This window comes from Hypanus sabinus, chromosome 5 (assembly GCF_030144855.1).
Source record: "Hypanus sabinus isolate sHypSab1 chromosome 5, sHypSab1.hap1, whole genome shotgun sequence".
Lineage (NCBI taxonomy): Eukaryota > Metazoa > Chordata > Chondrichthyes > Myliobatiformes > Dasyatidae > Hypanus > Hypanus sabinus.
Window position 1 is genome coordinate 61,253,389 of NC_082710.1, and position 21,877 is coordinate 61,275,265.

General features: G+C 40.3%; 1 protein-coding gene across 12 annotated transcripts in view; it reads right to left on the reverse strand.

The window, feature by feature from the left end:
• focad (focadhesin) overlaps positions 1 to 21,877 on the reverse strand; it is a 223,520-nt gene that overhangs the window by 127,268 nt on the left and 74,375 nt on the right. For all 12 annotated transcript variants that reach the window (XM_059970009.1, XM_059970007.1, XM_059970005.1 and 9 more), the window contains 2 exons: positions 6,818 to 7,024; positions 4,163 to 4,250 (listed from right to left, as the gene is read on the reverse strand). In XM_059970009.1, coding sequence (XP_059825992.1) covers positions 4,163 to 4,250; positions 6,818 to 7,024 — 295 coding nt within the window. The remainder of the gene's footprint in view (positions 1 to 4,162; positions 4,251 to 6,817; positions 7,025 to 21,877) is intronic.

A 21,877-nucleotide genomic window follows, 5' to 3' on the forward strand; every position in this document is an offset into this window, starting at 1 on the left:
GATAAAACTCTGATTAGGCACACTTCTGTACTGTGTGCAAATCCAGCCACTCCGTTACAGGATGGACGTAGAAGGTTTGAAAAGATTTCAGATGTGGTTTACAAGGATACTGTCTGGATAGAGGGTGTGGGCTACGAGAAGAGGTTAAACAAACTCAGATTATTTTCTCTGGAGCATCAGAAGCTGAGAGGAGGATGACAGAACTTTATAAACTTATGATTAGCATAGATAGGTATACAGTCAAAATCCCTTTCCTAGGGTAGTAATGTCAAACAGTGGAGGCCATGCATTTAAGGTGAAAGGTGGAAAGTTTAAATGTGAAGTGTAGGGCATTTTTGTTTTAAACAGAGAGGTACACACTCAAGACAGACTGCAGGGGTGGTCTCCATCTCCCTCTCCTTCTCTCATACTTGCATTTTTTTTTAAAGCTTTTTAAAAAAAAAATTTCTGTACTATCATCCTACGTGCTTCAGAGCTATAAACTACCTCCAGAAGGCATCTCAAACTACAAGAGAGGTACCACCAATGATCATTCCACAAAATCCTCTAAACCCAGTGCAGTACAATAGCATAGTAGTTAGCACAACACTTTACAGTAAAGACAACCAGGGTTCAATTCCTGCCACAGCCTGCAAGAAGTTTGTATGTTCTCCCTGTGACTGTGTGGGTTTCCTCCAGGTGCTCTGACTTCCTCCCACAATCCAAATCTGGTTGGTAGGTTAATTCGTCATTGTAAACTATCTTGTGATTACGGTAAGATTAAATTGAGGGACTGCTGGGCAGTGTGCTCAAAGGGCTGGAAGGGCTTATTCCTCACCATATCTCAATAAAAAAAAATGAAGTGAGCAGATATCAGCACACTCTTCCACTCAACAAGATAGCTCCAATGCACAGGCCACATTGCTCTTACAGCCGACACTAGACTCCTGAAACAAGCCATTCTACTCTGCAATCTATTACTGGCAGATTGCTAAATGAATACAGGAAATAATTAGGGATATTCTTCAAGTATTCATGAATATATTTAACATTGCCACAGATTCATGGGAATCCGAGGTCCATGGCCACTCATTCCAGCTGACACAGAAACTCTTGAATCTATTTAGCAAGATCACATGTAAGTGATGCAAGCAGTGCACCACCATTGTTTCCCTTCTTACTCCCCACCCACCTACACTAGCAAGCTCTTCAAAATCTGCAGCTTCTCACATTCTCCTCAGATACCTCCAATCCCACAGAACTAGAGCAGAAACAAATCCTCAATTTAGAGGAGATGCCAAAGAAGAACATGCAAGAATTGCCCTTTTCCTTTGTCCACACTGTTGGAACGGTGTAATGGGTGCAGTGGGCACTGCTGTTGCTTTAGAGCTCTAGCAACCTGGGTTCAAGCTTACCCTTAAAGACTATCAGTTCTCCCTGTGATCTCATTGGTTCCGTCTAAGTGCTTTGATTCCTTCCACATGCCGGAGGTGTACTAGTTGTAAAGTTAATTGACCTCTTTATTTTGCCCAAATATAGATGGCAGAAGAAAAAAGGAGGGTGGATGTATGGATACGCAAGAGGAAAAAAGGAAATTACTTAGATGAGTGCTTGATGGTTATGCTTAGTGGTAGGCTGTTTCAAAGCCATGCGATTCTCCAACTACTCTTATTATTACTAAGACAGTCATATTCACCCTTCCTCTTCCCTCTTCTTCATTCACCAATCTGGCTCCCCTCTTTTCTCTTCTCCTCACCTGCCTATTACCTCCCCATAGTGCCCCTACTCCTTCCCTTTCTCCCATAGTCTACTCTCCCCTTTCAGATTCATTCTTCTTCAGCCTTTTAACCTTTTCCACCTACACCTCCCAGCTTCTCACTTTACCGCCCCCACCAATCCCCATCCACCTGGCTTCACCCATCATTGTCAAGCTTGTACTCCTTCTCGGCCTGAAACATCAACTGTTTATTCCTTTCCCTTGATGCTGTCTGACCTGCTGAGTCCCTCCAACATTTTGTATGTGTTACATTGCTAAGATTGTCTTGTTTAAGAATCACAAAAAAGCTACAGCTAAACGATGTTATCTCAAAGTCCAAAGACATGGATTATGGAAAATAACATGAAAATGCTGTTAAAAATAAGTGACATTACCCAGCCATCACTTCAATTCAGTCTCTATTGTTGATAGTTCAACTTCATCAAAAAAACATGAGGATTATGATTATGAAAGAATATCCATCAATTTTGATTGCCATTTTAAATGCAAGGAAAATTGGATTTGTTCCTGACATAGGGATATTCCTGGCTTCTTCTTTCCTTCTTTCTTCAGCTTTTGTCTCTCCCTGTTTCTCACATCATTTCCTTTACAACTCTTCCCCACCAACCTTTCTTACCACCTCACCTGAATTCACCAATCACCTAGCAACTTGTGCTCCTCCCTCTTTCCACCTGCCCCCCACCATTTTATTCTGACCTCTCTCCTCTTTTTTACTAAACCTGATAGTGTCTTGGCCCAAAACGTCAGTTGTTCATTTCCCTCCATATATGCTCCCCGACCTGATGAGTTCAACCAATATTTTAGGATATTGAACAGTACAGCACAGCACAGGTCGTTGGGCCCATGATATGGCGCCAGCCTTTTGACCTACTCTAAGACCCATTCCCTCCCATATATCTCACCATTTTTCTTCCATCCACGTGTCCATCTAAGTCTTTAAATGTCCCTAATGTATCTGCCTGTACCATCACCCTGGCAGTGCATTCTGTGCACTTCCAATCTCAAAAAAAAATACTACCTCTGACAACCCCCCCCCCCCCCAATACTTTCCTCCAATTGCCAAAAATCTATGCCATCTCATATTAGCCATTGCCACACTGGGAGAAAGGTACTGGCTGTCCAGTCTCTCTATGCCTTTTATTATCTCACAGAATTCTCTCAAGTCACCTCTCATCCTCATTTGCTCTGAAGAACTTTTTCTCATCACCTTTCCTCATAATTTTCTAATCAAAGCAGCATCCTGGTAGATCTCGTCTGCACCCTCCCTAAGGTTTCCATATCCTTCCTACAATTAGGCAATCAGAAATGAACACAATACTTCACGTGTCGGCTAATCAGACATTTATAAAGCTGTGAAGTTTTGTGTTAGACCCCATTGCTGCTTAGTGTAATGTGCAATTCATCCCTTTAATCATCAAATAACAACTACAACCATGAGCAGGGCAGCACTCAAAAGCTACAAAAAATGCATTCCACATAATTTGTTTCTACAAGAAAAAAAATGGAAGTTTGCAATGAGGAGGATCTATTTAAACCCCATTCTGCTTGCAGTGCATCAAAAACAACTCTGAAGCCAATGCATTCAATCATATATCAATATGAAACCACACTGCACAAATGTTTTAGAAAATAATTGCCTTCAATATAACAAAGGTTCAATTGTAATATAAGCAATCTTTTGCCAACAGTTTTGAATACCACTGAAATGCCTCACTGCCCAAGTTCTTGACCACCAACAATGTTCCAGTAACAAAGCAAGGGGGAGTTAGTTATTTTTGTCGAGAGTACCCATCGATGCAGAGAAGTGAAATGGCCCTTCTGCAATGAATAACATCTGACTTCACTTTTAAGAAAATATAGTTACAGATCTATTTCTGGTCCCATTGCACATAACCAGAATTGTTCTCTCAGAAACACACTCTTCCCAAGTCACCAGCTACAGTTTATGCTTTGATTAAAACTGTACTAGCTGTTGGGATAGCATAAACAAACACAGAAGAAATAGATACATATCTTAAAAATTAGAAATCAAAATATTTCGGCACAAGTCAAATGCTTATAAGGTACTCCAACATTCATGTTAAATCTGGGTTATTTACTGTGAATAATAATAAATGTCATTGTGTTTCATTTGAGATCATAGGTGTAATCATCAAGTATATTGCAATTAATAAATACAAGACTTGTTTTACTGCTTGGCACAGATGCTTCAGATTTTAACTGATCAAAGTTAAGGAGTATCTGTAGGAAAATCATTCTACCTATTCCCATCAAGGTTAACTGAAAATGAAAATCTGTGTTCGTCATCTCTCATACGTTGCTTAAAATTTTATTTAAGATACTAAAATTTATTTAAGATACTAAGCTGGTCTTTTCTTTACAACCATTATTTAAACTCAGGCTCACCAAGCTCCAAAATGAAATGCTGCTGACACACTGGAGTATGGAGAAGAAGTAAGCTCAGTCCAACAAGCATCTCTTCAGCAGGAATACTCTGTAAAAGAACAGATTAATTTGTTTGCTTTTACAAACATAATCAGAACTAGCTCCCAACTTCTCACATCAAGATGACACCAGTGACCAACGGTGCAATGTTACAGACAGCTCACAAAACTACTACCATACTCTTCTTCTAAATATACTTCTTCTGAACTGCAATCAATTGCAGTCTGTAATTTCCCTTTTAGGGATGTACTTCTGAGCTGACTAAATGATCTGCAACTTCTGCGATCTCCTGAGGGATTCAGCAAACTAGACAATCAGGAGTGCAGGTACAGCTGAGGTTATCACGGAGGGTATACACTGCGTCGATACCTGATAGCAGAACATGAACCCATAGTCAGCTCCATTACTCTGTGCCGATTAAAGCGCTGAGCAAGATTAAAATGGTCACAGATGAGAACAGAAAACAAACAAGTGTTCAGCGCTGTCAGCTTGCGTTTAACCAGTCTTCTTCTGTTCTCACTATTACCATCAAGCTGCAGGTGCAGGAATCTTGAGTCCAACACCGCCAGGTTCAGGCGCAACTGTTGCCCTGCAGCTATCGAGCTCTTCTATGGGCTTCACTCATCCTCAGTGCTGAGCAGGCTCCACAGCTGTGGACTCAGTTTTGAGGACTCTGTGTTTCATGTTCCATGTGTTCTTGTTCGCTTTTTGTTTTACTATCTGAGTGACTTGATCAAGGTGCCTCAACATTAAACTGACTCTGCAACTGCAGCCCGCACCCAATAGCATTTGCCTCAACGCTGACTGACTCTGCAGCTGTGGTCTGTCACTATCAGGCTCCTGGGCTGGCTTTATTCAACTCAGTGCTGAACCGTCTCTGCAGCTGTGGTCTGTCGCTATCAGGCTCCTGGGCTGGCTTTATTCAACTCAGCGCTGAACCGTCTCTGCAGCTGTGGTCTGTCGCTATCAGGCTCCTGGGCTGGCTTTATTCAACTCAGCGCTGAACCGTCTCTGCAGCTGTGGTCTGTCACTATTGAACTCCTGGACTGGCTTTAGTCACCTCATTTGGAGCACAATCAAGACTGCATTATGCATCTGACAAGTTTTTGAGAATTATTAAAGAAAACCAAAGTACAAACATAATGATGAACACAATTAGACAAATCCCCTCAAAGTACAAATGGGGATACAATTACTACTTTACTCTTTCCTGGACAGTGAATATATTTAACAAAAAATGCTGGAAGAAATATAGCAAAGCTTGAACATTTTCAGATTCGCTCATGAATAATATGAATACTATAACATCAAATCATCTATGTGCATAATGAAATCTTCTCAAAATACTGCACCTCAAAAGAATATACATAATTCCAATTCACAGAACAAAATTTAAAACATAAAATATATTGCTGAACAACTGGAAAAGATGTTCCAATTCAAGACCTCATACTGCCTACCCAGAAAACAAGCAGATTTATGCTTTTGTAAATTTGGAGGACATGAGCAATTTTGTATGGGTGACTCTAATAAACTTTTCAATATTCAGTGATGTCGCTGAGTTAGCAGCAAACAACAGAGTTTATAGGCACATCAATTTCATAGAACCCAAAGGAAATAAAAACTAAGTTACACAATCTGAAAGTTGGAGTTGGGCCTACAATTGTTTCATGAGAATAAACCATTAAGGAGGCATTTATTAGCTCAGATTTTTTCTAAAGCACAATTCAATTCGTAACAAGAACCACTTCTTTAATTGAAATATTTTAATTTGGAGCCAAGCACCTGGAGAGGCAGGCACCCTGCTTTCTAGACAACGTGAACCCAATGTTAATGTGCAAAGCCAGTGAGTACAATGTGACCGGTAGATTATGCCAGGTATTTGATTTGACTGAAATACCCACAGTACATTACTCAATCTGGGTTTTTGATACCCTTAATCTTTAGTTGATATCCCTGTAACCAAGGGTTCCCAATGTTTTTTTCACGCATGGACCAATACCATTAAGCAGGGGTCTATGGACCCCAGGTTGGGGACCCCAGCTGTTGTTGAGGCCTTCACTGGTCAGAGTTGACCATGGATATTGCATCCTAGCAGCCTAGGTACACAAGCCTGAGCAACACAATAAGGCAATGCAAGCAAGCTCCTCCTCTCCATGTATCTGATGAACCCAAAGGAATGGCAGAGACCAATATGTATGGTAAGGCACAAAAGCTGTGGGCCAAATTCAGATAAATGGATTTTATATAAGTAAGTACAATGGCCAACATGGACAAGGAAGGCTTCTTTTCAAAGTTCTGTGATTCTACCTTTGGTGAACCTCACATGCATATCATGCATAACACAAGATGTTTTGAGAAAATGCTGAACATCAATAACTGCAACTATTTGTCCAGGTTACAGTACCATACAGTACAATACCAGGATACAGTATTTATTAGTGAGAATAGTGCAGTTTTCATTACACTCAAACATGACAATGCACTGGCATTTCTAACAGGAAATATACTTAATTGAATGATATGAATGGAGGGTCAAAATATTACCATAATCTGTCACAATAAAGCTTCGGGACAAATTTAATTTGTCCTCTACACAAGATCTGCACCACCTACCTTAGGAACAGTGCTGACAATCATCTGAATTTGATGAATAAGGGAAAGGAATTCTCCTGTAATATTTAGGCTAACTTCACAGACACATAGCAGTTGCAGAGAAAGCTGGGCCAACTCAGTTTTCCAAAAATGAGGATGGCGAAGTAAAGCCAGTGATAATGCCTTCAGAAAAATAGCAGCTTCCGTAACATGCACCAAACTGGTCACCTGGTGAGATAGAGCAGAAATTTTGACGCTAGTACAGCACAATCACCCCAGCTGCACACAATTTTTCTTTGCAATGTGCTTCATTGAAAACCAGACTCGTATTCTGAGATTTCACTTTTTAACATGGATGGCATTAAAAGTCCAATAGTAAATCCAGCTGGTGCATTAATGAAATGCAGAGGTTTAAGCACAGGTGTACCAAAAAGAAACAGTCTTCTAATACAGTTAGTGCCTCATCTCTGCTCAAATTGATTTTTTACACCAATGTTTTGACATGCAACACCTGCTGAGCTGACAAATCTAGTAGGTGCTTTGTGAATGGAAAGAAACGGCAAAAAAAAGGTCAGAAATAGAGATAAAACAACAAATTCTACCTTTTGTTGGCACAAAGACCAAAAACTATCCCATTGTCAGATCTTCAAATACTAGAAGGTCAATTTTGCTTTCCCTCTCAAGCTCTTTGTTGAGAGATAAATCAAAAGAAAGGTAAATTTGACAAATACTTTGAATCTTCCACTTCCAGAATTTCCCATAATACTCCACAGCTAATTAATTATTTTTACTGGCAAACACACCAAATAATTGGTAGAGTTCAGTCCCATAAATAGTATTAAAATAATTAACCAAAAGAAATTTATCTGTACAGATATTGGACATAGAGTCCAGACAGGATATAAAGCATTTCCTAGATAATCTTTTAATGCTACTGTGATCCTATGTATCTGAAGAACAAATATTGTGATTTAATACATCAGAAAACTGGCAACCCAGCAACACAGTGGTCCCTAAACTCAGACTAGTTAATTAAAATGCAAATAAAAAAATAGATAGTGTCATGAATAGAAGTAGCATACAGGATGTTTTTATAGAGAAAGATATAAAACTGAAACGAAAAGGGCAGACATAGAAAAAGGAAGATAAATACAACAGAGATAGTTCACTAACTAATGAGAGGTTACAGCTCATCACCCTTATATTAGTACTTTGGAACAGCTACCAAATTAATTTTACTTCCCTGTTTTGTTTACAATAATGCTGCATGTTTTCATACTTGCATGAAGATGGCACCGATAACTGGCGCCACTTTGTGTACAGCTACAATGGTAATTATCAAATATTCCACAGTCATGGCTCTGGATACTTTAGTAAGCAGCATTGTTTTGATAGGTTTAAAAAAAACAATCAATACTCTAAATCAACAGATCCTGGACTGCAGACTCAGGTCACGAGTGCAGTTCCCCTTTAAGAAAACACAAGTCAGGATGGCACACTAATTTATCGGTAAGACTGAAACGTCAAGGCCTTAGACTCCGACTCTTGACTATACTGCTGGTGAATGTACAGTCTCTGGAAAATAAAGATGAAGTTCTTTGAGCAAGAATGCTGTACAAAGGAACATAACTGACTGTTGTGTACTTTGCTTCACAGAAACATAGCTGTGTTCCACCATTTTGGACTCAGCACTGCAGCCGTTGGCATCCCCATTCTCCATGAAGACAGGACAGGTCAGTCTTTTAAAGGTAGAGGGGGTGAAATATGCTTTATGATTAACTCATCGTGATGCACAATGTGGCAGGTCTCAGCCCTGCTCACCCAACCTGGAACACCTAGCAGTCAAATGTCATTCTTTTTTTAAACTACCAAGGGAGTTTTCCATGACCTCCTTGGTAATAGGGTAAATTCCATCTTAGGCCAACGTCAAGCAGGCACTGAAGGAGCTAACCACTGAAGGCACTGGCATCCTGTCCCACTCAACTCAATAATAAGCAAATGCTTTATGAGGCTGGTCAAGGACTACATCTGCAGCATGCTACCACCCCCACTGGACCCCCTAAAATTCACCTACCAACACTACCAATAGACAAATGACACATTAGCCACAGCTCAACACACCGTCCTTACACACCTGGAGAAGAAGGATGCTTATGTGAGAAGGGTGTTCTTGGACCACAACTCACCATTCAACACCATAATTCCCTCCAGGCTTGACAAGAAGCTCAGAGACCTCGGCCTTCACCCTGCCTTGCGTAGCTAGATCCTGGACTTCCTGTCAGATCACTGGCAGGTGTTAAGAGTGGGCTCCTTCACCTTGGCCTCACTGATCATCAACACAGATGCCCCTCGGGGCTGTGTACTAAGTACCCTACTTTACTCCCTGTATACCCATGACTGTGTCACCACCCACAGCTCCAATCTGCTAACTAGATTCGCAGATGCTACTACACTGATTGGCCTTCTCTCAAATAATAATGAGGCAACCTACAGAGAAGAAGTTATCATCCTGACACAGTGGTATCAAGAAAGCAACTTCTCCCTCAATGTCACAAAATCAAAGGAGCTGGTTGTGGACTATAGGAGGAATGGCGACAGGCTCACCCCTGTTGGCATCAATGGATCTGGGTTTCAGAGGGTGAACAGCTTTAAGTTCCTCCAAATGCACATCATCAAGGACTTTGCATGGTCTGTACATAACAGCTGAGTGGTGAGAAAAGCACAATGGCACATCTTCCAGCTCAGACAGTTGAAGAAGTATGGCGTGAGTCCGCAAATTCTAAGGACTTTCAACAAGGGCACAATTCACAGCATCCTGACTGGCTATATTAGTGCCTGGTATGGGAACTGTACATCCCTCAATTGCAAAACTCTGCGGACAGCCCAGCACATCTGTAGATATGAACTTCCCACTATTCAGGACATTTACAGTGACGGGTGCATAAAATGGGCCCAAAGGATCATTGGGGACCCAAGTCATCCCAACCACAAACTGTTCCAGCTGCTAACATCCAGGAAATGGTACCACAGCGTTAAAGCCAGGACCAACAGGCTCCGGGGACAGCTTCTTCCACCAGGCCATCAGACTGATTAATTCACGCTGACACAATTGTATTTCTAAACAATACTGACTGTTCTGTTGTACATACTATTTATTATAAATTGCACATTGCACATTCAAAGAAATAACAAAGTTTTTTTACCCCTCGTGTATGCGAAGGACATAAGAAATAAAGTCAATTCAAAACAGTGTATCTGATATTTTTCCCTAACATCGCAAGGAATTTAAACCAGCCCATTTGAAGAAGTTTCTGAAGAGCTGCCACCCACCTATCACCTGTGGAACTAAAAAAACCAACACACTTGCCCGCTGTTATACCACCATCAAGAATGCTTAGCGTGCCATCCCACACCCACACTTTGGAATCTCCAATCGCCTGGCCATGCTTTTATTCCCAGTTTACAGGCATAAACTAAAGACTGCAGCACCAGTAGTGAGGATCAAGAAGGTATGATCAAGGAGGGTGGAGGACTGCTTTGAGTTGGAAGGACTGGGCAGCATTCAAGGATTTATCTTTGAATCTGAATGAATACATAAGTGCCACTGTCTTCATCAAAAACTCTGCAGATAATTGTGTGCCTTCCAGAAAATACCAGACAAACCCAAATCAGTCTGCTGAGGGATAGATCTGCAGCAATCAAGACTGGTGATCCAGAACTCTACAAGAAGTCAATCTACAGAAGGCTATTTTAAGAGTGGAAAAATTATTCTGATTGAGGTTAGAAACGGAATCAGAGGCACGCCAGCTTTGACAGGCCATTACTTCCTACAAAGCGAAACCTAACATCATGAATGGTTCTGATACTTCACTTCCAGATGAACCGGATGCTTTTTATGCACACTTTGAAAGGGAGAATAAAAGGTATACCTCAGCAAATCCCTGTAGCATTTGGTGTCTCTGTCTCAGAGGCCAACATCAGAACACCTTTCAAGATGGTGTACCTGGTAGGGCTCTGAAAACCTGCGCAAACCGACTGGCAGGAGTGTTAAAGGTCACCTTCAATCTCTCGTTGCTACAGTCAGTGGTTCCCATCTGTTTCAAAAGGGTGACAATTGTAACAATGCTCAAGAAGAGCAGGGTGAGCTTCCTCAATGACTATCGCCCAGTGACACTCACATCTACTGTGATGAAGTGCTTTGAGAGGTTGATCATGGCTAGAATCAATTCCTGTTTAAGCAAGGGCTCAGACCTGCTGCAATTTGCCTATTGCCACAATAAATCTACAGCAGATGCAATCTCACTGGCTCTCCACTGGGCCTTGGTTCACCTGGGCAATAGTAATACTTATGTCAGGCTGCTGTTTATTGACTACAGCTCAGCATTCAACACAATCATACCCTCAGTGCTAATCAACAAGCTCCCAAACCTGAGCCTCTGTAATTCCCTCTGCAATTGGATCCATGACTACAATCTGTCAGGATCAGAAATAACACTTCCTCGCTTACAATCAACACTGGCACACCTCAAGGCTGCATGTTTAGCCCACTGTTCTATTCTTTCTACACCCACAACCATGTGGCCTAAACAGCTCAGACCCCGCCTATAAATTTGCCAACAACACGACTATCGTTGGCAGAATTTCAGATGGTGATGAGGAGGCGTACAGGAGCGAGACAGATCAGCTGGTTGAGTGGTATCACAACAACAATCTTGCACTCATCATCTGTAAGACAAAGGAACTGAATATGGACTTCAGGAAGGGGAAATCTAGGGAACACACTCCAGTCCTCATCAAAAAATCAGCAGAAAAAAGGGTAAGCAGTTTCAAGTTCCTGGATGTCAATATCTCTGAAGATCTATTCTGGGCCCAGCATACTGATGCAATTAAAAAGACACAACAGCGGCTGTATTTCAAAAGAACTTTGAGAAGACTTGGTATGTCATCAAACACGTTCACAAATTTCTCCATCTTTGCCACTAGCCTCCCCACTATCAAGGACACCTTCAAAAGGTGGTGCCTCAAAAAGGTGGCACCCATAATTAAGGACCCCCATCACCTAAGATGTAGCCCCTTCCCAATGCTATCATCATGAAGGTGGTACAGGAGCCTGAAGACACACACTCATTGTTTCAGGAACACTTCTTCCCCTCTGCCATCAGATTTCAGAATGGACAATAACTCCATGAGCACTACCTCACTACTTTTTCCTCTTTTTGCACTATAATTTATATATACATTTCTTATTGTAATTCACAGTTTTTAAATTAGTGTATTGCAATGTACTGCTGCCACAAAACAAAATTCACAACATATGCTAGTGATATTAAATCTGATTCTGAGTCTGATTCATTGAAAGAGGCCATTTGATTGCTTTCCTCTATCCCTACAAGCAGCACATTTCAGATCCTTGTCAGCTTAAAAAAGGTCACTTGTTCTTCAGCAAATCAGCTAAAATCGGAGTTCTCAGCTTCACCAACCATTTATTCTAGAGTGCTTCCCTTATTTAATTTAACCATTTATGAATTTGAGCACCCTTATCAGACATCCCTTTGTCTGCTGCAAGCAATACAATCAAGTTTTTTTTCTATCAAATGTTCTACTGCTCTTCTAAAACAGGCTGATGACAACCGTTCAGATGAAGTCCAAAATGAGTTCAATTTCAAGGGAGCAAATTTCAACAAAATATGAAGAATAAACCCAGAGTTAATGTCTTCAGTCCCTGTCACAAAATCCACTCCTTAGCCAATGAGTCCATTGCTCTTCCTGGCACTGTCCAAAACCCAATTATATAATTGGAAAACTTCCAATTCCAACCTGAACACAAATTTCAAACTATGTCTCCAGATCAACACTCCGGTCACAAAATCCACCTCCAGAATATTCAACTCAACCTCTGACTATCTACAGGCTGTTGAAATCCTCTCCTTTGTCTGTATTAACTCTAGACTCAAACAAACCAATGCATTCCAGGCCAAATGCTTTGTTTCATCCTTCATAAATATGAGGTAATTCAAATGCTGCTTTCATGTAAAGTGTCCTCTCTGACTGTGATGACATGTGGAGCTCAGTGATCATGATGAAATCCAAACTGGGTTTTGCTGAACAAGTTATCGATGAGTAAGTGCCATAGTCCTTCAATTCTGCCATATCTCTCTTTGCTAATGACTGAAAGTAGATTGCTTAGGTGATATAAAGCAAGACTTTATTTGTCCTTACATTTTCTGCTCAGGATATAGCTAAGCAAATCTCCACATTCTTGACTATATGCAGGTTCTAAAAATGAACTTGTTTTTGCAGTATTTTTTCTACAACTTTTTGATTTCATTGCGAATGAAAATTTGGTTTAAAATCTGGGCTCTGGATGTCATTGACCTCAAGGATACAAAGATAGAGGGATGGATAATTAACTTAGCACTACTTGCTGAAGGTGATTGCAAATTTGGCTTTGACATTCACTTACATGGATCTGTCAGTGAGGATTAAGATTTTTTTCAAGAGCCCTCTCCATCCATTAGTTATAATTTGATGAGGCAGGACGACATAGCTTTGATCTGATCCCTTTACTGTGTGATTCCTTTGTTCTATCTGGTACCGTCAATTTACTCTAATTCTTATTGACAATACTGTGATTTCCCTCAGCATTCCTTCATTTTGTCCAAATTCAATAAAGATTTATTCTTATGTTCTCTTTATATGGTTCTTAAAACTGAATAACTTATATAAAGAGCAGTTAATGTCAACCCTGGTGCTGTGCATCAGGTGAAGATTGCTGTTTTTTTCCCTCCCAGAAGGACCCAAGTGAAGCAGTTGAGTTTGCAAAGCTGTTCTTTAACTTCATATCGATTTTTCCCAACAATGGATTATTCTTCCAATTATTTTTTGTTAACTGTATTTGTCTCCCTCAACTGCTGTTGTTCTGTTTGAACTCATTTTTTAGATGCAAAAATTTAATAATTGTAGCACATCCTCAATTTAAAAATATCATCTCCACCAATGACTCACCCCATGTAATGCAATCTCCTGGTAGTCAAAGAAAACTGAAGTTGAAGTTGACAGTGTGGGGGTTTAGGTAGAGGGTAGTTAAAAATGAAAGCCAATGGAAGAAAACAGGGAAATTCACCACCAATTTTTACCTAATCAAACAATATTACCTAATTCTTCCAAATCCCAGCTAACTCACAATTACTTACAAAACTACAAAAACTGTAACTGTAACTTTTTTCTTAGAAGATATACATTCCTGTACCTTTAAATTTATTCATGAAATTGAACAATCAGGGTGGAGAATAATTAAACTTTTGTGGCTTATAAAATGACTAAACAGTGAATGTACATGTTATTTTAAGATTGTGGTAAATAATAAAAAAGAGTAGTGTCTTAAGTTCTTTAAGAATTCGAAACCCACAACCTTATCTAAAAGATCACTTTCTTGAAAAACAGTTGGTTTTATTTTAACAAATAAATTCTCTGTATCCTCTTGATCATAGTGAAAAACTGCATTTTCTTACACTTAAACAATGCTTTACCATTACCATTAACGTGAATATTACAAAAAAAATTCTGACTCTACAATATTTATGGTGTGGGTAGTACTACTTCACACAGACAAGTAAAATTTTAGGTTTAAACACTGTGTTCAATCAGTTCATCTCTACCAGGATGGCTACAGGACAATAATGAAAAAAAGACAGCAATGATATTCTCTTTATTCCTGCCGGACAGTTCACATATAGGCAGTGGAACCCAGATTTAATTTGTTAATGATGAACTCCCGATGGATTTGTGCTTTGGACAATAGATTAAAAACAAAGTCCCAGCTCTTTACTTCATCCCCCCCCCCCCCTCCTGATTTCACCTATCACCATGTGTTTCCCTCTACCCTCCCCCACCTTTTAAATCTACTCCTCATCTTTTTTTCTCTAATCCTGCCGTAGGATCTCAGCCCGAAACGTCAACTGCACTCTTTTCCATAGATGCTGCCTGGCCTGCTGAGTTCCTCCAGCATTTTGTGCCTATTGCTTGGATTTCCAGCATCTGCAGGAAGCAACTGTTCCTGAAATGTTGAGTGTGGGTCTTCAGGCTCCTGTACATCCTTGATGTAATTTAATGACGAGAAAAGGGCCTGTGTCCTTCATAATGGATCCTGCTTTCTTGAGGCTCTACCTCTTAAGATATCTTCAATGGAGAGAAGGCTTGCGTCTGTTACGGACCTAGCCTAGTCAACAACTTTCTGAAGCCTCGTACAGTGAATGAATTGACATTGACTCAGGTCAAGTGTCCAGAAACTGACCAGAAAGTGTCCATCATTTGTGTACCATGAGGAAGAAAGGTGGCAAGATTCGGGAAACTTGTATGATGAAAGATACTACAAATTTATTCAAAAAAAGAAAGGAAATACAAGTAAGGTTTAAGAAACTGGATAACACCTTTGAGGAAGCAGAATAGAACTTGAAAAGTATCCTATGTGAATGGAATTAAACAAAATCTTAAGACGTTCTCTATATATATTAAAAGCAAATAAAATTGAGGGTAAAACCACTTAAGGACAAAGGAGGGAATTTATGCCTGGAGCAAGTGAAAGTGAGCAAGATAGTAAATGAGTACTTCACATCAGTATTCACTAAGGGACATTCCTCTCGTCAAGAAAGGGTATGCCAATATTCTTAAGCAGGGTTAGGCAACCTACAGCCCATGGGCCAGATCTGGCCTGTGAAGGTATTTTGACCAACCTACGAGCAAATATTGGGATACTATGCTTATCCAGCCTGTGAGCAATTTTTCCTTATTCTGAGTGTTTCACACGACCACACTGATGGACATGCATGGAGTCTTGTTACACTGACCCCAGGTTCCGTTTTGTTCCATAACAAACACTGGTACATACGAATGACGGGAAGGCAGACTACCTTATTAGATACTCTCTGTGCACGTGCAGGTTTTCAGATGGGATCATTCAAATTTATAAACAGAAACAGTGTCACTGTGTTTTAAGAAGAAATCCATGCTAAATATACAGATACTTACATGTGCTACACTACTTGTTGAATAACTCGTGATTCGAAATAAAATTGAAGAAAAAACTTCCAATGGCAATTATTGCAAAACGCAGGAAGATAGAGACTGAGTGTCAAAATTTCCAAGACACTTCAACACTAGATTACTTCTTCATTAAGCAAGCTGGAAAACCAGTTTGTCTCATTTGCCTAGAAAATGTTGCTGTGACGAAGGTGGCAAATATCAGGCGACATTATGAGATCCGCCATTGTGGAAATTTTAACAAATTTACTGGTGTTACGAATGTGGAGCAACTCTGAGGGGCCGAAGGGTAAAAAGTCGCCCCCTCCTTTTTGAGAATCGCAAGATCGCTATTATTTCGGGTCTGAGACCCAGGAAATGAGAGAGATACACAGGAGAGAGGGGGAGGGGGAGAGGGAGAGAGGGAGAGAGGAAGAGAGAGACACACACACACAGAATACACAACCAGGTGGAATGTCTCCTGACATAAGCGGAACGGAACCACTGATTACTGCCATTGTCTCTTGGAGAAGGAATTGTGTATTGAGTACTATACTATTCATTGAAACCCCTCAGGGGACAACCAGAGTGGTCTGGTTGAGGGATTGCATCATCCCAACCTGATTGACATCTGAGACCCCGTGAGTAAGGATAAAAGAAGGGTCTGGGGAACACCCCTTGAGACGCACCAGGAGAAACGCTAGAAATCCAGTGACAGCGTTTTATAGCGAAAGCAGGTGGGAGCTCGTGTGCGTCCTCCCTTGCCTGGGTGGCGGGCTCATCACGGAACGGTCTAGCTAAAGGACGGACACGGATCAAGACCGTACTAAGGAAAGTCGACAAGTTTTTCTCTTTCTCTCTCTCTCCAACAATTACAACACAGCGATGACCAAATGGCTGCAGCCTGTATGAACTGAAATGACCTTTAGATTTCCATCAGACAATTCATTATCCCCTAGACAACGATAGAGCTTGTTTCTTATTATTATTATACCTGCACTTTTAGGTTTAGTATTGACTACATATATTATCTGTATATTTGCATTGATATTATTTTTGTGTGTTTTTGCTAATAAATACTGTTAAAATTAGTATCATCAGACTCCAACTCCAACGTCTCTGCCTTTGCTGGTAAGTAACCCAGTTACTGGGTTCGTAACACTGGACAAGCAAGGAAAGATGAAGTTGAGCGAATGAAGGCTAGTTTTGGAAAACAAACATCATTTTTTGCCAAGAGAAGCAGTGAAAATGAAGGAAATACCCGTGCCGGCTACAATTGTGGGAGTAGCAGCTTCAAAAAGGAAATTGTGCACATTTTCCCACTTTTCAAGAAAGTAAAGCACAAGATCTAGGCATTTTAGTGAATATGGTCCAAGAATTGAGAAAAGAGTTTTCATCTCATTGTGCTGATTCTTGCTTGCATGCAAATGAGTTCAAGCTGTTTGCTACTTCATTTGATGTGGAAGTGGACACTGCATCAGAAATTTTTCAAATGGAATTGATTAAGATGCAGTGTGACGAGATACTAAGATCAAAATTTCATTCTGAAGATGTGTCAGTGCTTGACTTCTATAGAAAATATATTCATGGGAAGTATCCTAACTTAGTGGACCATGCAAAAAAGATGGTGTCATTGTTTGGCAGCACTTATGTTCAATTATTTTCAAAAATGAAGCACACCAAAAACAACTTGAGAACAAGACTGACTGATGCCCATCTGGATAATGTCTTGCTCTTGGCATCAGCAAGTCTGACACCCAATATTGAGAAGCTTTCAAGCAACAAACAGCATCAAGTTTCATATTGATTTATTGACTGTTCGTATTAAAATTTTCTTCTTTATTATACATAATTTACCACCATTCAATGCATCATATTCAAACATTTTATGTTCAAAGATCCATTGTGTCCTTTTAATAGATTCAAAAGATGCCTTGATTGAAATAAACTGCAACTAAACTGAGTGTTTTGATTACTACTTGGCATCCTTGGTTAAGCACAAATGATTTTCTAGCAAGCATTATTCATTAATTTGCGGTAAAACATAACTAGTTGTATCTCAATAGATAATTCCCATATTTCAAGTTTTTTATGGCATTTATCTGGCCCACCATCTGCTCATTAACACGCAGTCCGGCCCACAGAGGCAAAAAGGTTGCCGATTCCTGTTATAAAGCATTTTGATATCAAGGGGTAATATCCAAAGGTGATATCAAGAAGTGTGGGGGCTTTGAAGAACATTAAAGTGGATAAATATTGAAGATTTATGGGATTAATCCCAGGTTGTTAAATGATGTAAGAGAGGAGAGTTCTCTGTATCCTCTTTGGCCACAAGTGAGGTCCCCAAAGTACTGTAGAATAATCCATGTCATTCCTCACTTTAAGAAGGGCAAAAGAGACAAGCCAGGAAATAATAGATCAGTGACCTTACATTAATGGTAGGGAAATTATTGCAGAAGATTCATAGGGATAAGATCTACTCACATCTGAAAAAGCACTGACTTTATTAGGGATAGCAGAATGGTTTGTACAGAGAAAGCCATGCCTCACAAACTTGATTGAGTTATTTAAGGAGGTGATGAAGGTGATTGATAAGGGTAGAGCAGAGGATATTGTACACAGTGTGTAGATGTTAGTAAAGCTTTTAATAAGGAACCTCAAGATAGGCTGATCCAGATTAAGGCACATGATATCCAGAGAAATTTCATGAAATGGCTTCAAAATTGGCTTTGTCATAAAAGACAGTGTTGTAGTAATGGAGGGATGTTATTCTGAGGAGAGGCCTGTAACCAGTGCTCAGCAAACATCAATACTGTGACTAATGTTGTTTGTGATCATTTGGATGAAAGTGTAGATAGGCTGATTAGTAACTTTATAGGCAACACTAAAGTTAATTTGGAGAGAGAGGGAGAGCAGGCCAATGTCTTAGTATATATTGGTACCAATAATATAGGAAGGAAAAGCAGAGGTCCTGAAAAGAGATTTTAGAGAGCTAGGGAGAAAGCTAAGAAGCAGGACCTCCAGGGTAGTTATTTCTGGATTGCTGCCTGTGCCACGCACCAGTAAGGTTAGAAACAGGATGAGCTGGCAGATAAATGCGTGACTGAGAAGCTGGTGCAGGGGGCATTGGGATCTATTCTGGGGAGGGTATAACCTGTTCAAAAGTGACGGCTTGCACCTGAACATGAGGGGGACCAATATTCTTGCAGGCAGGTTTGTTAGAGCTGTTGGGGAGGGTTTAAACTAATTTAGCAGGGGGTGAAACCAGAGTGCTAGGACTCAGGGTAGGACAGATGGAAAAAAAGTAAAGGTAGTATGCAGTCAGGATGTCAGGAAGGGCAGGCAGGTGATGGGGCATAGTCGCAGCTAACAGGGTAAGTATCAGTACATCAGTAATGCAAAATCAAAAAGGGTAGCTAATACATTACTCAATATCTCAATACGTAGAGTGTAAGAAATAAGGTGGATTATCTTGTTGCACTATTACAGATTGTCATCACTGAATCATGGCTGAAGGATGGTTGGAGTTGAGAGCTGAATGTCCAAGGTTATATTGGAGGGATAGGAAGGTAAGCAGGGGGATGGTGCAGCTCTACTAGTAAAAAAAAATGGCATCAAATCAGTAGAAAGATCTGACATAGGATCAGAAGATGTTAAATCCTTGTGGGCTGAGATAAGAAACTACAAGGGTAAAAGGACACTGATGGCAGTTATATACAGGTGTCCACCGCTTTACGAATGTCTGCTTTATGCCACTTCGCTTTTACAAAAGACCTACATTAGTAACCTGCAGAGGATTTTGGTTTTTACGAATATTTTTCCCATACTGTATTGGCTATTATGTAATGAACCAGAGGCAATGAGGGAGCTTAAGGTAAAAGAACCCTTAGGAACCAGTGATCATAATATGATTGAGTTCAACTTTAAAACTAATAGGGAGAAAGTAGAGTCTGACATAGCAGTATTTCAGTGGAGTAAGGGAAATTACAGTGGTATGAGAGAGGAACTGGCCGAAGTAAATTGGAAGGAGCTGCCGACAGGGATGTTAGCAGAACAGCAATGGTGTGAGTTTCTGGGAAAAATGAGGAAGATGCAATACATGTGTATTCTAAAAATGAAGAAATACTCAATTGGCAAAATAGTACAACTGTGACTGACAAAGCTTGTGTAAAATCAAAAGAGATGGCATATAACAAAGCAAAAATTAGTGGGAAGAGAGAGGATTGGGAAGTTTTTAAAAACCTACAGAGAGCAACAAAGTATCATTAGAAGGTAAAAGACAAAATACAGATGCAAGCTAGCAAATAATATCAAAGTGGACAGTAAAAGCTTTTTCAAGTATGTAAAAGAAAGTAAAAGAGAGATGAGAGTAGATATAGAACTGCTAGAAAATGAGGCAGGAGAAATAATAACAAGGGACAAGCAGATGGCAGATGAACTAAATGAGTATTTTGCATCAGTCTTCACTGTGGAAGACACTAGCAGTGTGCTAGATGTTGCAGTGTGTGAAGGAAGAGAAGTGGGTGCAGTTACTATTACAAGGGAGAAGGTGTTCAAAAAGCTGAAAGACCTAATAGAAATAGACAATAGGCGCAGAAGTAGACCATTCGGCCCCTCGAGTCTGCACCGCCATTCTGAGATCATGGCTGATCATTCACTATCAATACCCAGTCCCTGCCTTGTCCCCATATCCCTTGATTCCCCTATCCATCAGATATCTATCTAGCTCCTTCTTGAAAGCATCCAGAGAATTGGCCTCCACCATCTTCCGAGGCAGTGCATTTCACACCTCCACAACTCTCTGGGAGAAGAAGCTCTTCCTCAACTCTGTTTTAAATAACTGACCTCTTATTCTCAATCCATGCCCTCTGGTACTGGACTCTCCCAACATCTGGAACATATTTCCTGCCTCACTCCTATCAAATCCTTTAATTATCTTAAACGTTTCAATCAGATAATGGTACATAAGTCACCCGGATCAAATAAATAGCACCCTAGTGTTCTGAAAGAGGTAGCATTAGAGCTTGTGGCAGCATTAGCAATGATCTTTCAAAAATCAATGGACTATGGCATGGTGCTAGAGGACTAGAAAATTGCAAATGTCACTCCACTCTTTAAGAAAGGAGGAAGGCAGCAGAAATGAAATTATAGACCAGTTAGTGCAACCTCAGTGGTTGGGAAGATATTAGACTCAATTGTTAAGGACCAGATGATGGAGTACTTGCTAACACAGGACAAGATAGGACAAAGTCAGCAGGTTTCTCTCAGGTAAAATTCTGCCTGAAGAACCTGCTGGAATTCTTTGAGGAGATTATAAATAGGATAGATAAAGGGGATGCAGTAGATGTTGTATATGACTTTCAGAAGGCCTTTGACAAAGTGCCACACATAAGGCTGCTTAACAGGTTAAAAGCCCGTGGTATTACAGGAAAGTTATTAATATGGTTAAGAGCATTGGCTGATTCGAAGAAGGCAGCGAGTGGGAATAAAAAGATCCTTGCCTGGTCGACTGCCTGTGATGAGTGGTGTTCCTCAGGGGTCAGTGCAGGGGCCTCTTCTTTTTATGCTGTATTTAAATGATTTAGATGATGGAATAGATGGCTTTGTTGCCAGGTTTGCAGATGATACAAAGGTTGGTGGAGGGGCAGGTGTGTTGAGGAAACGGGTAGGATGCAGAAAGACTTGGACAGATTAGGAGAATGGGTAAGAAAGTGGCAAATGAATTATAATGTTGGAAAATGCATGGTCACACACTTTGGTAGTAGAAATAAACTGCGGACTATTTTCTAAACGGTGAGAAAATCCAAAAATCTGAGATGCAAAGGGACTTGGGAGTCCTTGTGCAGAACACCCTAAAATTTAACTTGCATGTTGAATTGGTGGTGAGGAAGGCAAATGCAATGTTAGCATTCATTTCAAGAGGTCTAGAATACAAGAACAGGGATGTGATTCTGAGGCTTTATAAGGCACTGGTGAGGCCTCATCTTGAGTACTATATTCAGTTTTGGGCTCCTCATCTTAGAAGAGATGTGCTGGCATTAGAGAGGGTCCAGAAGAAGTTCA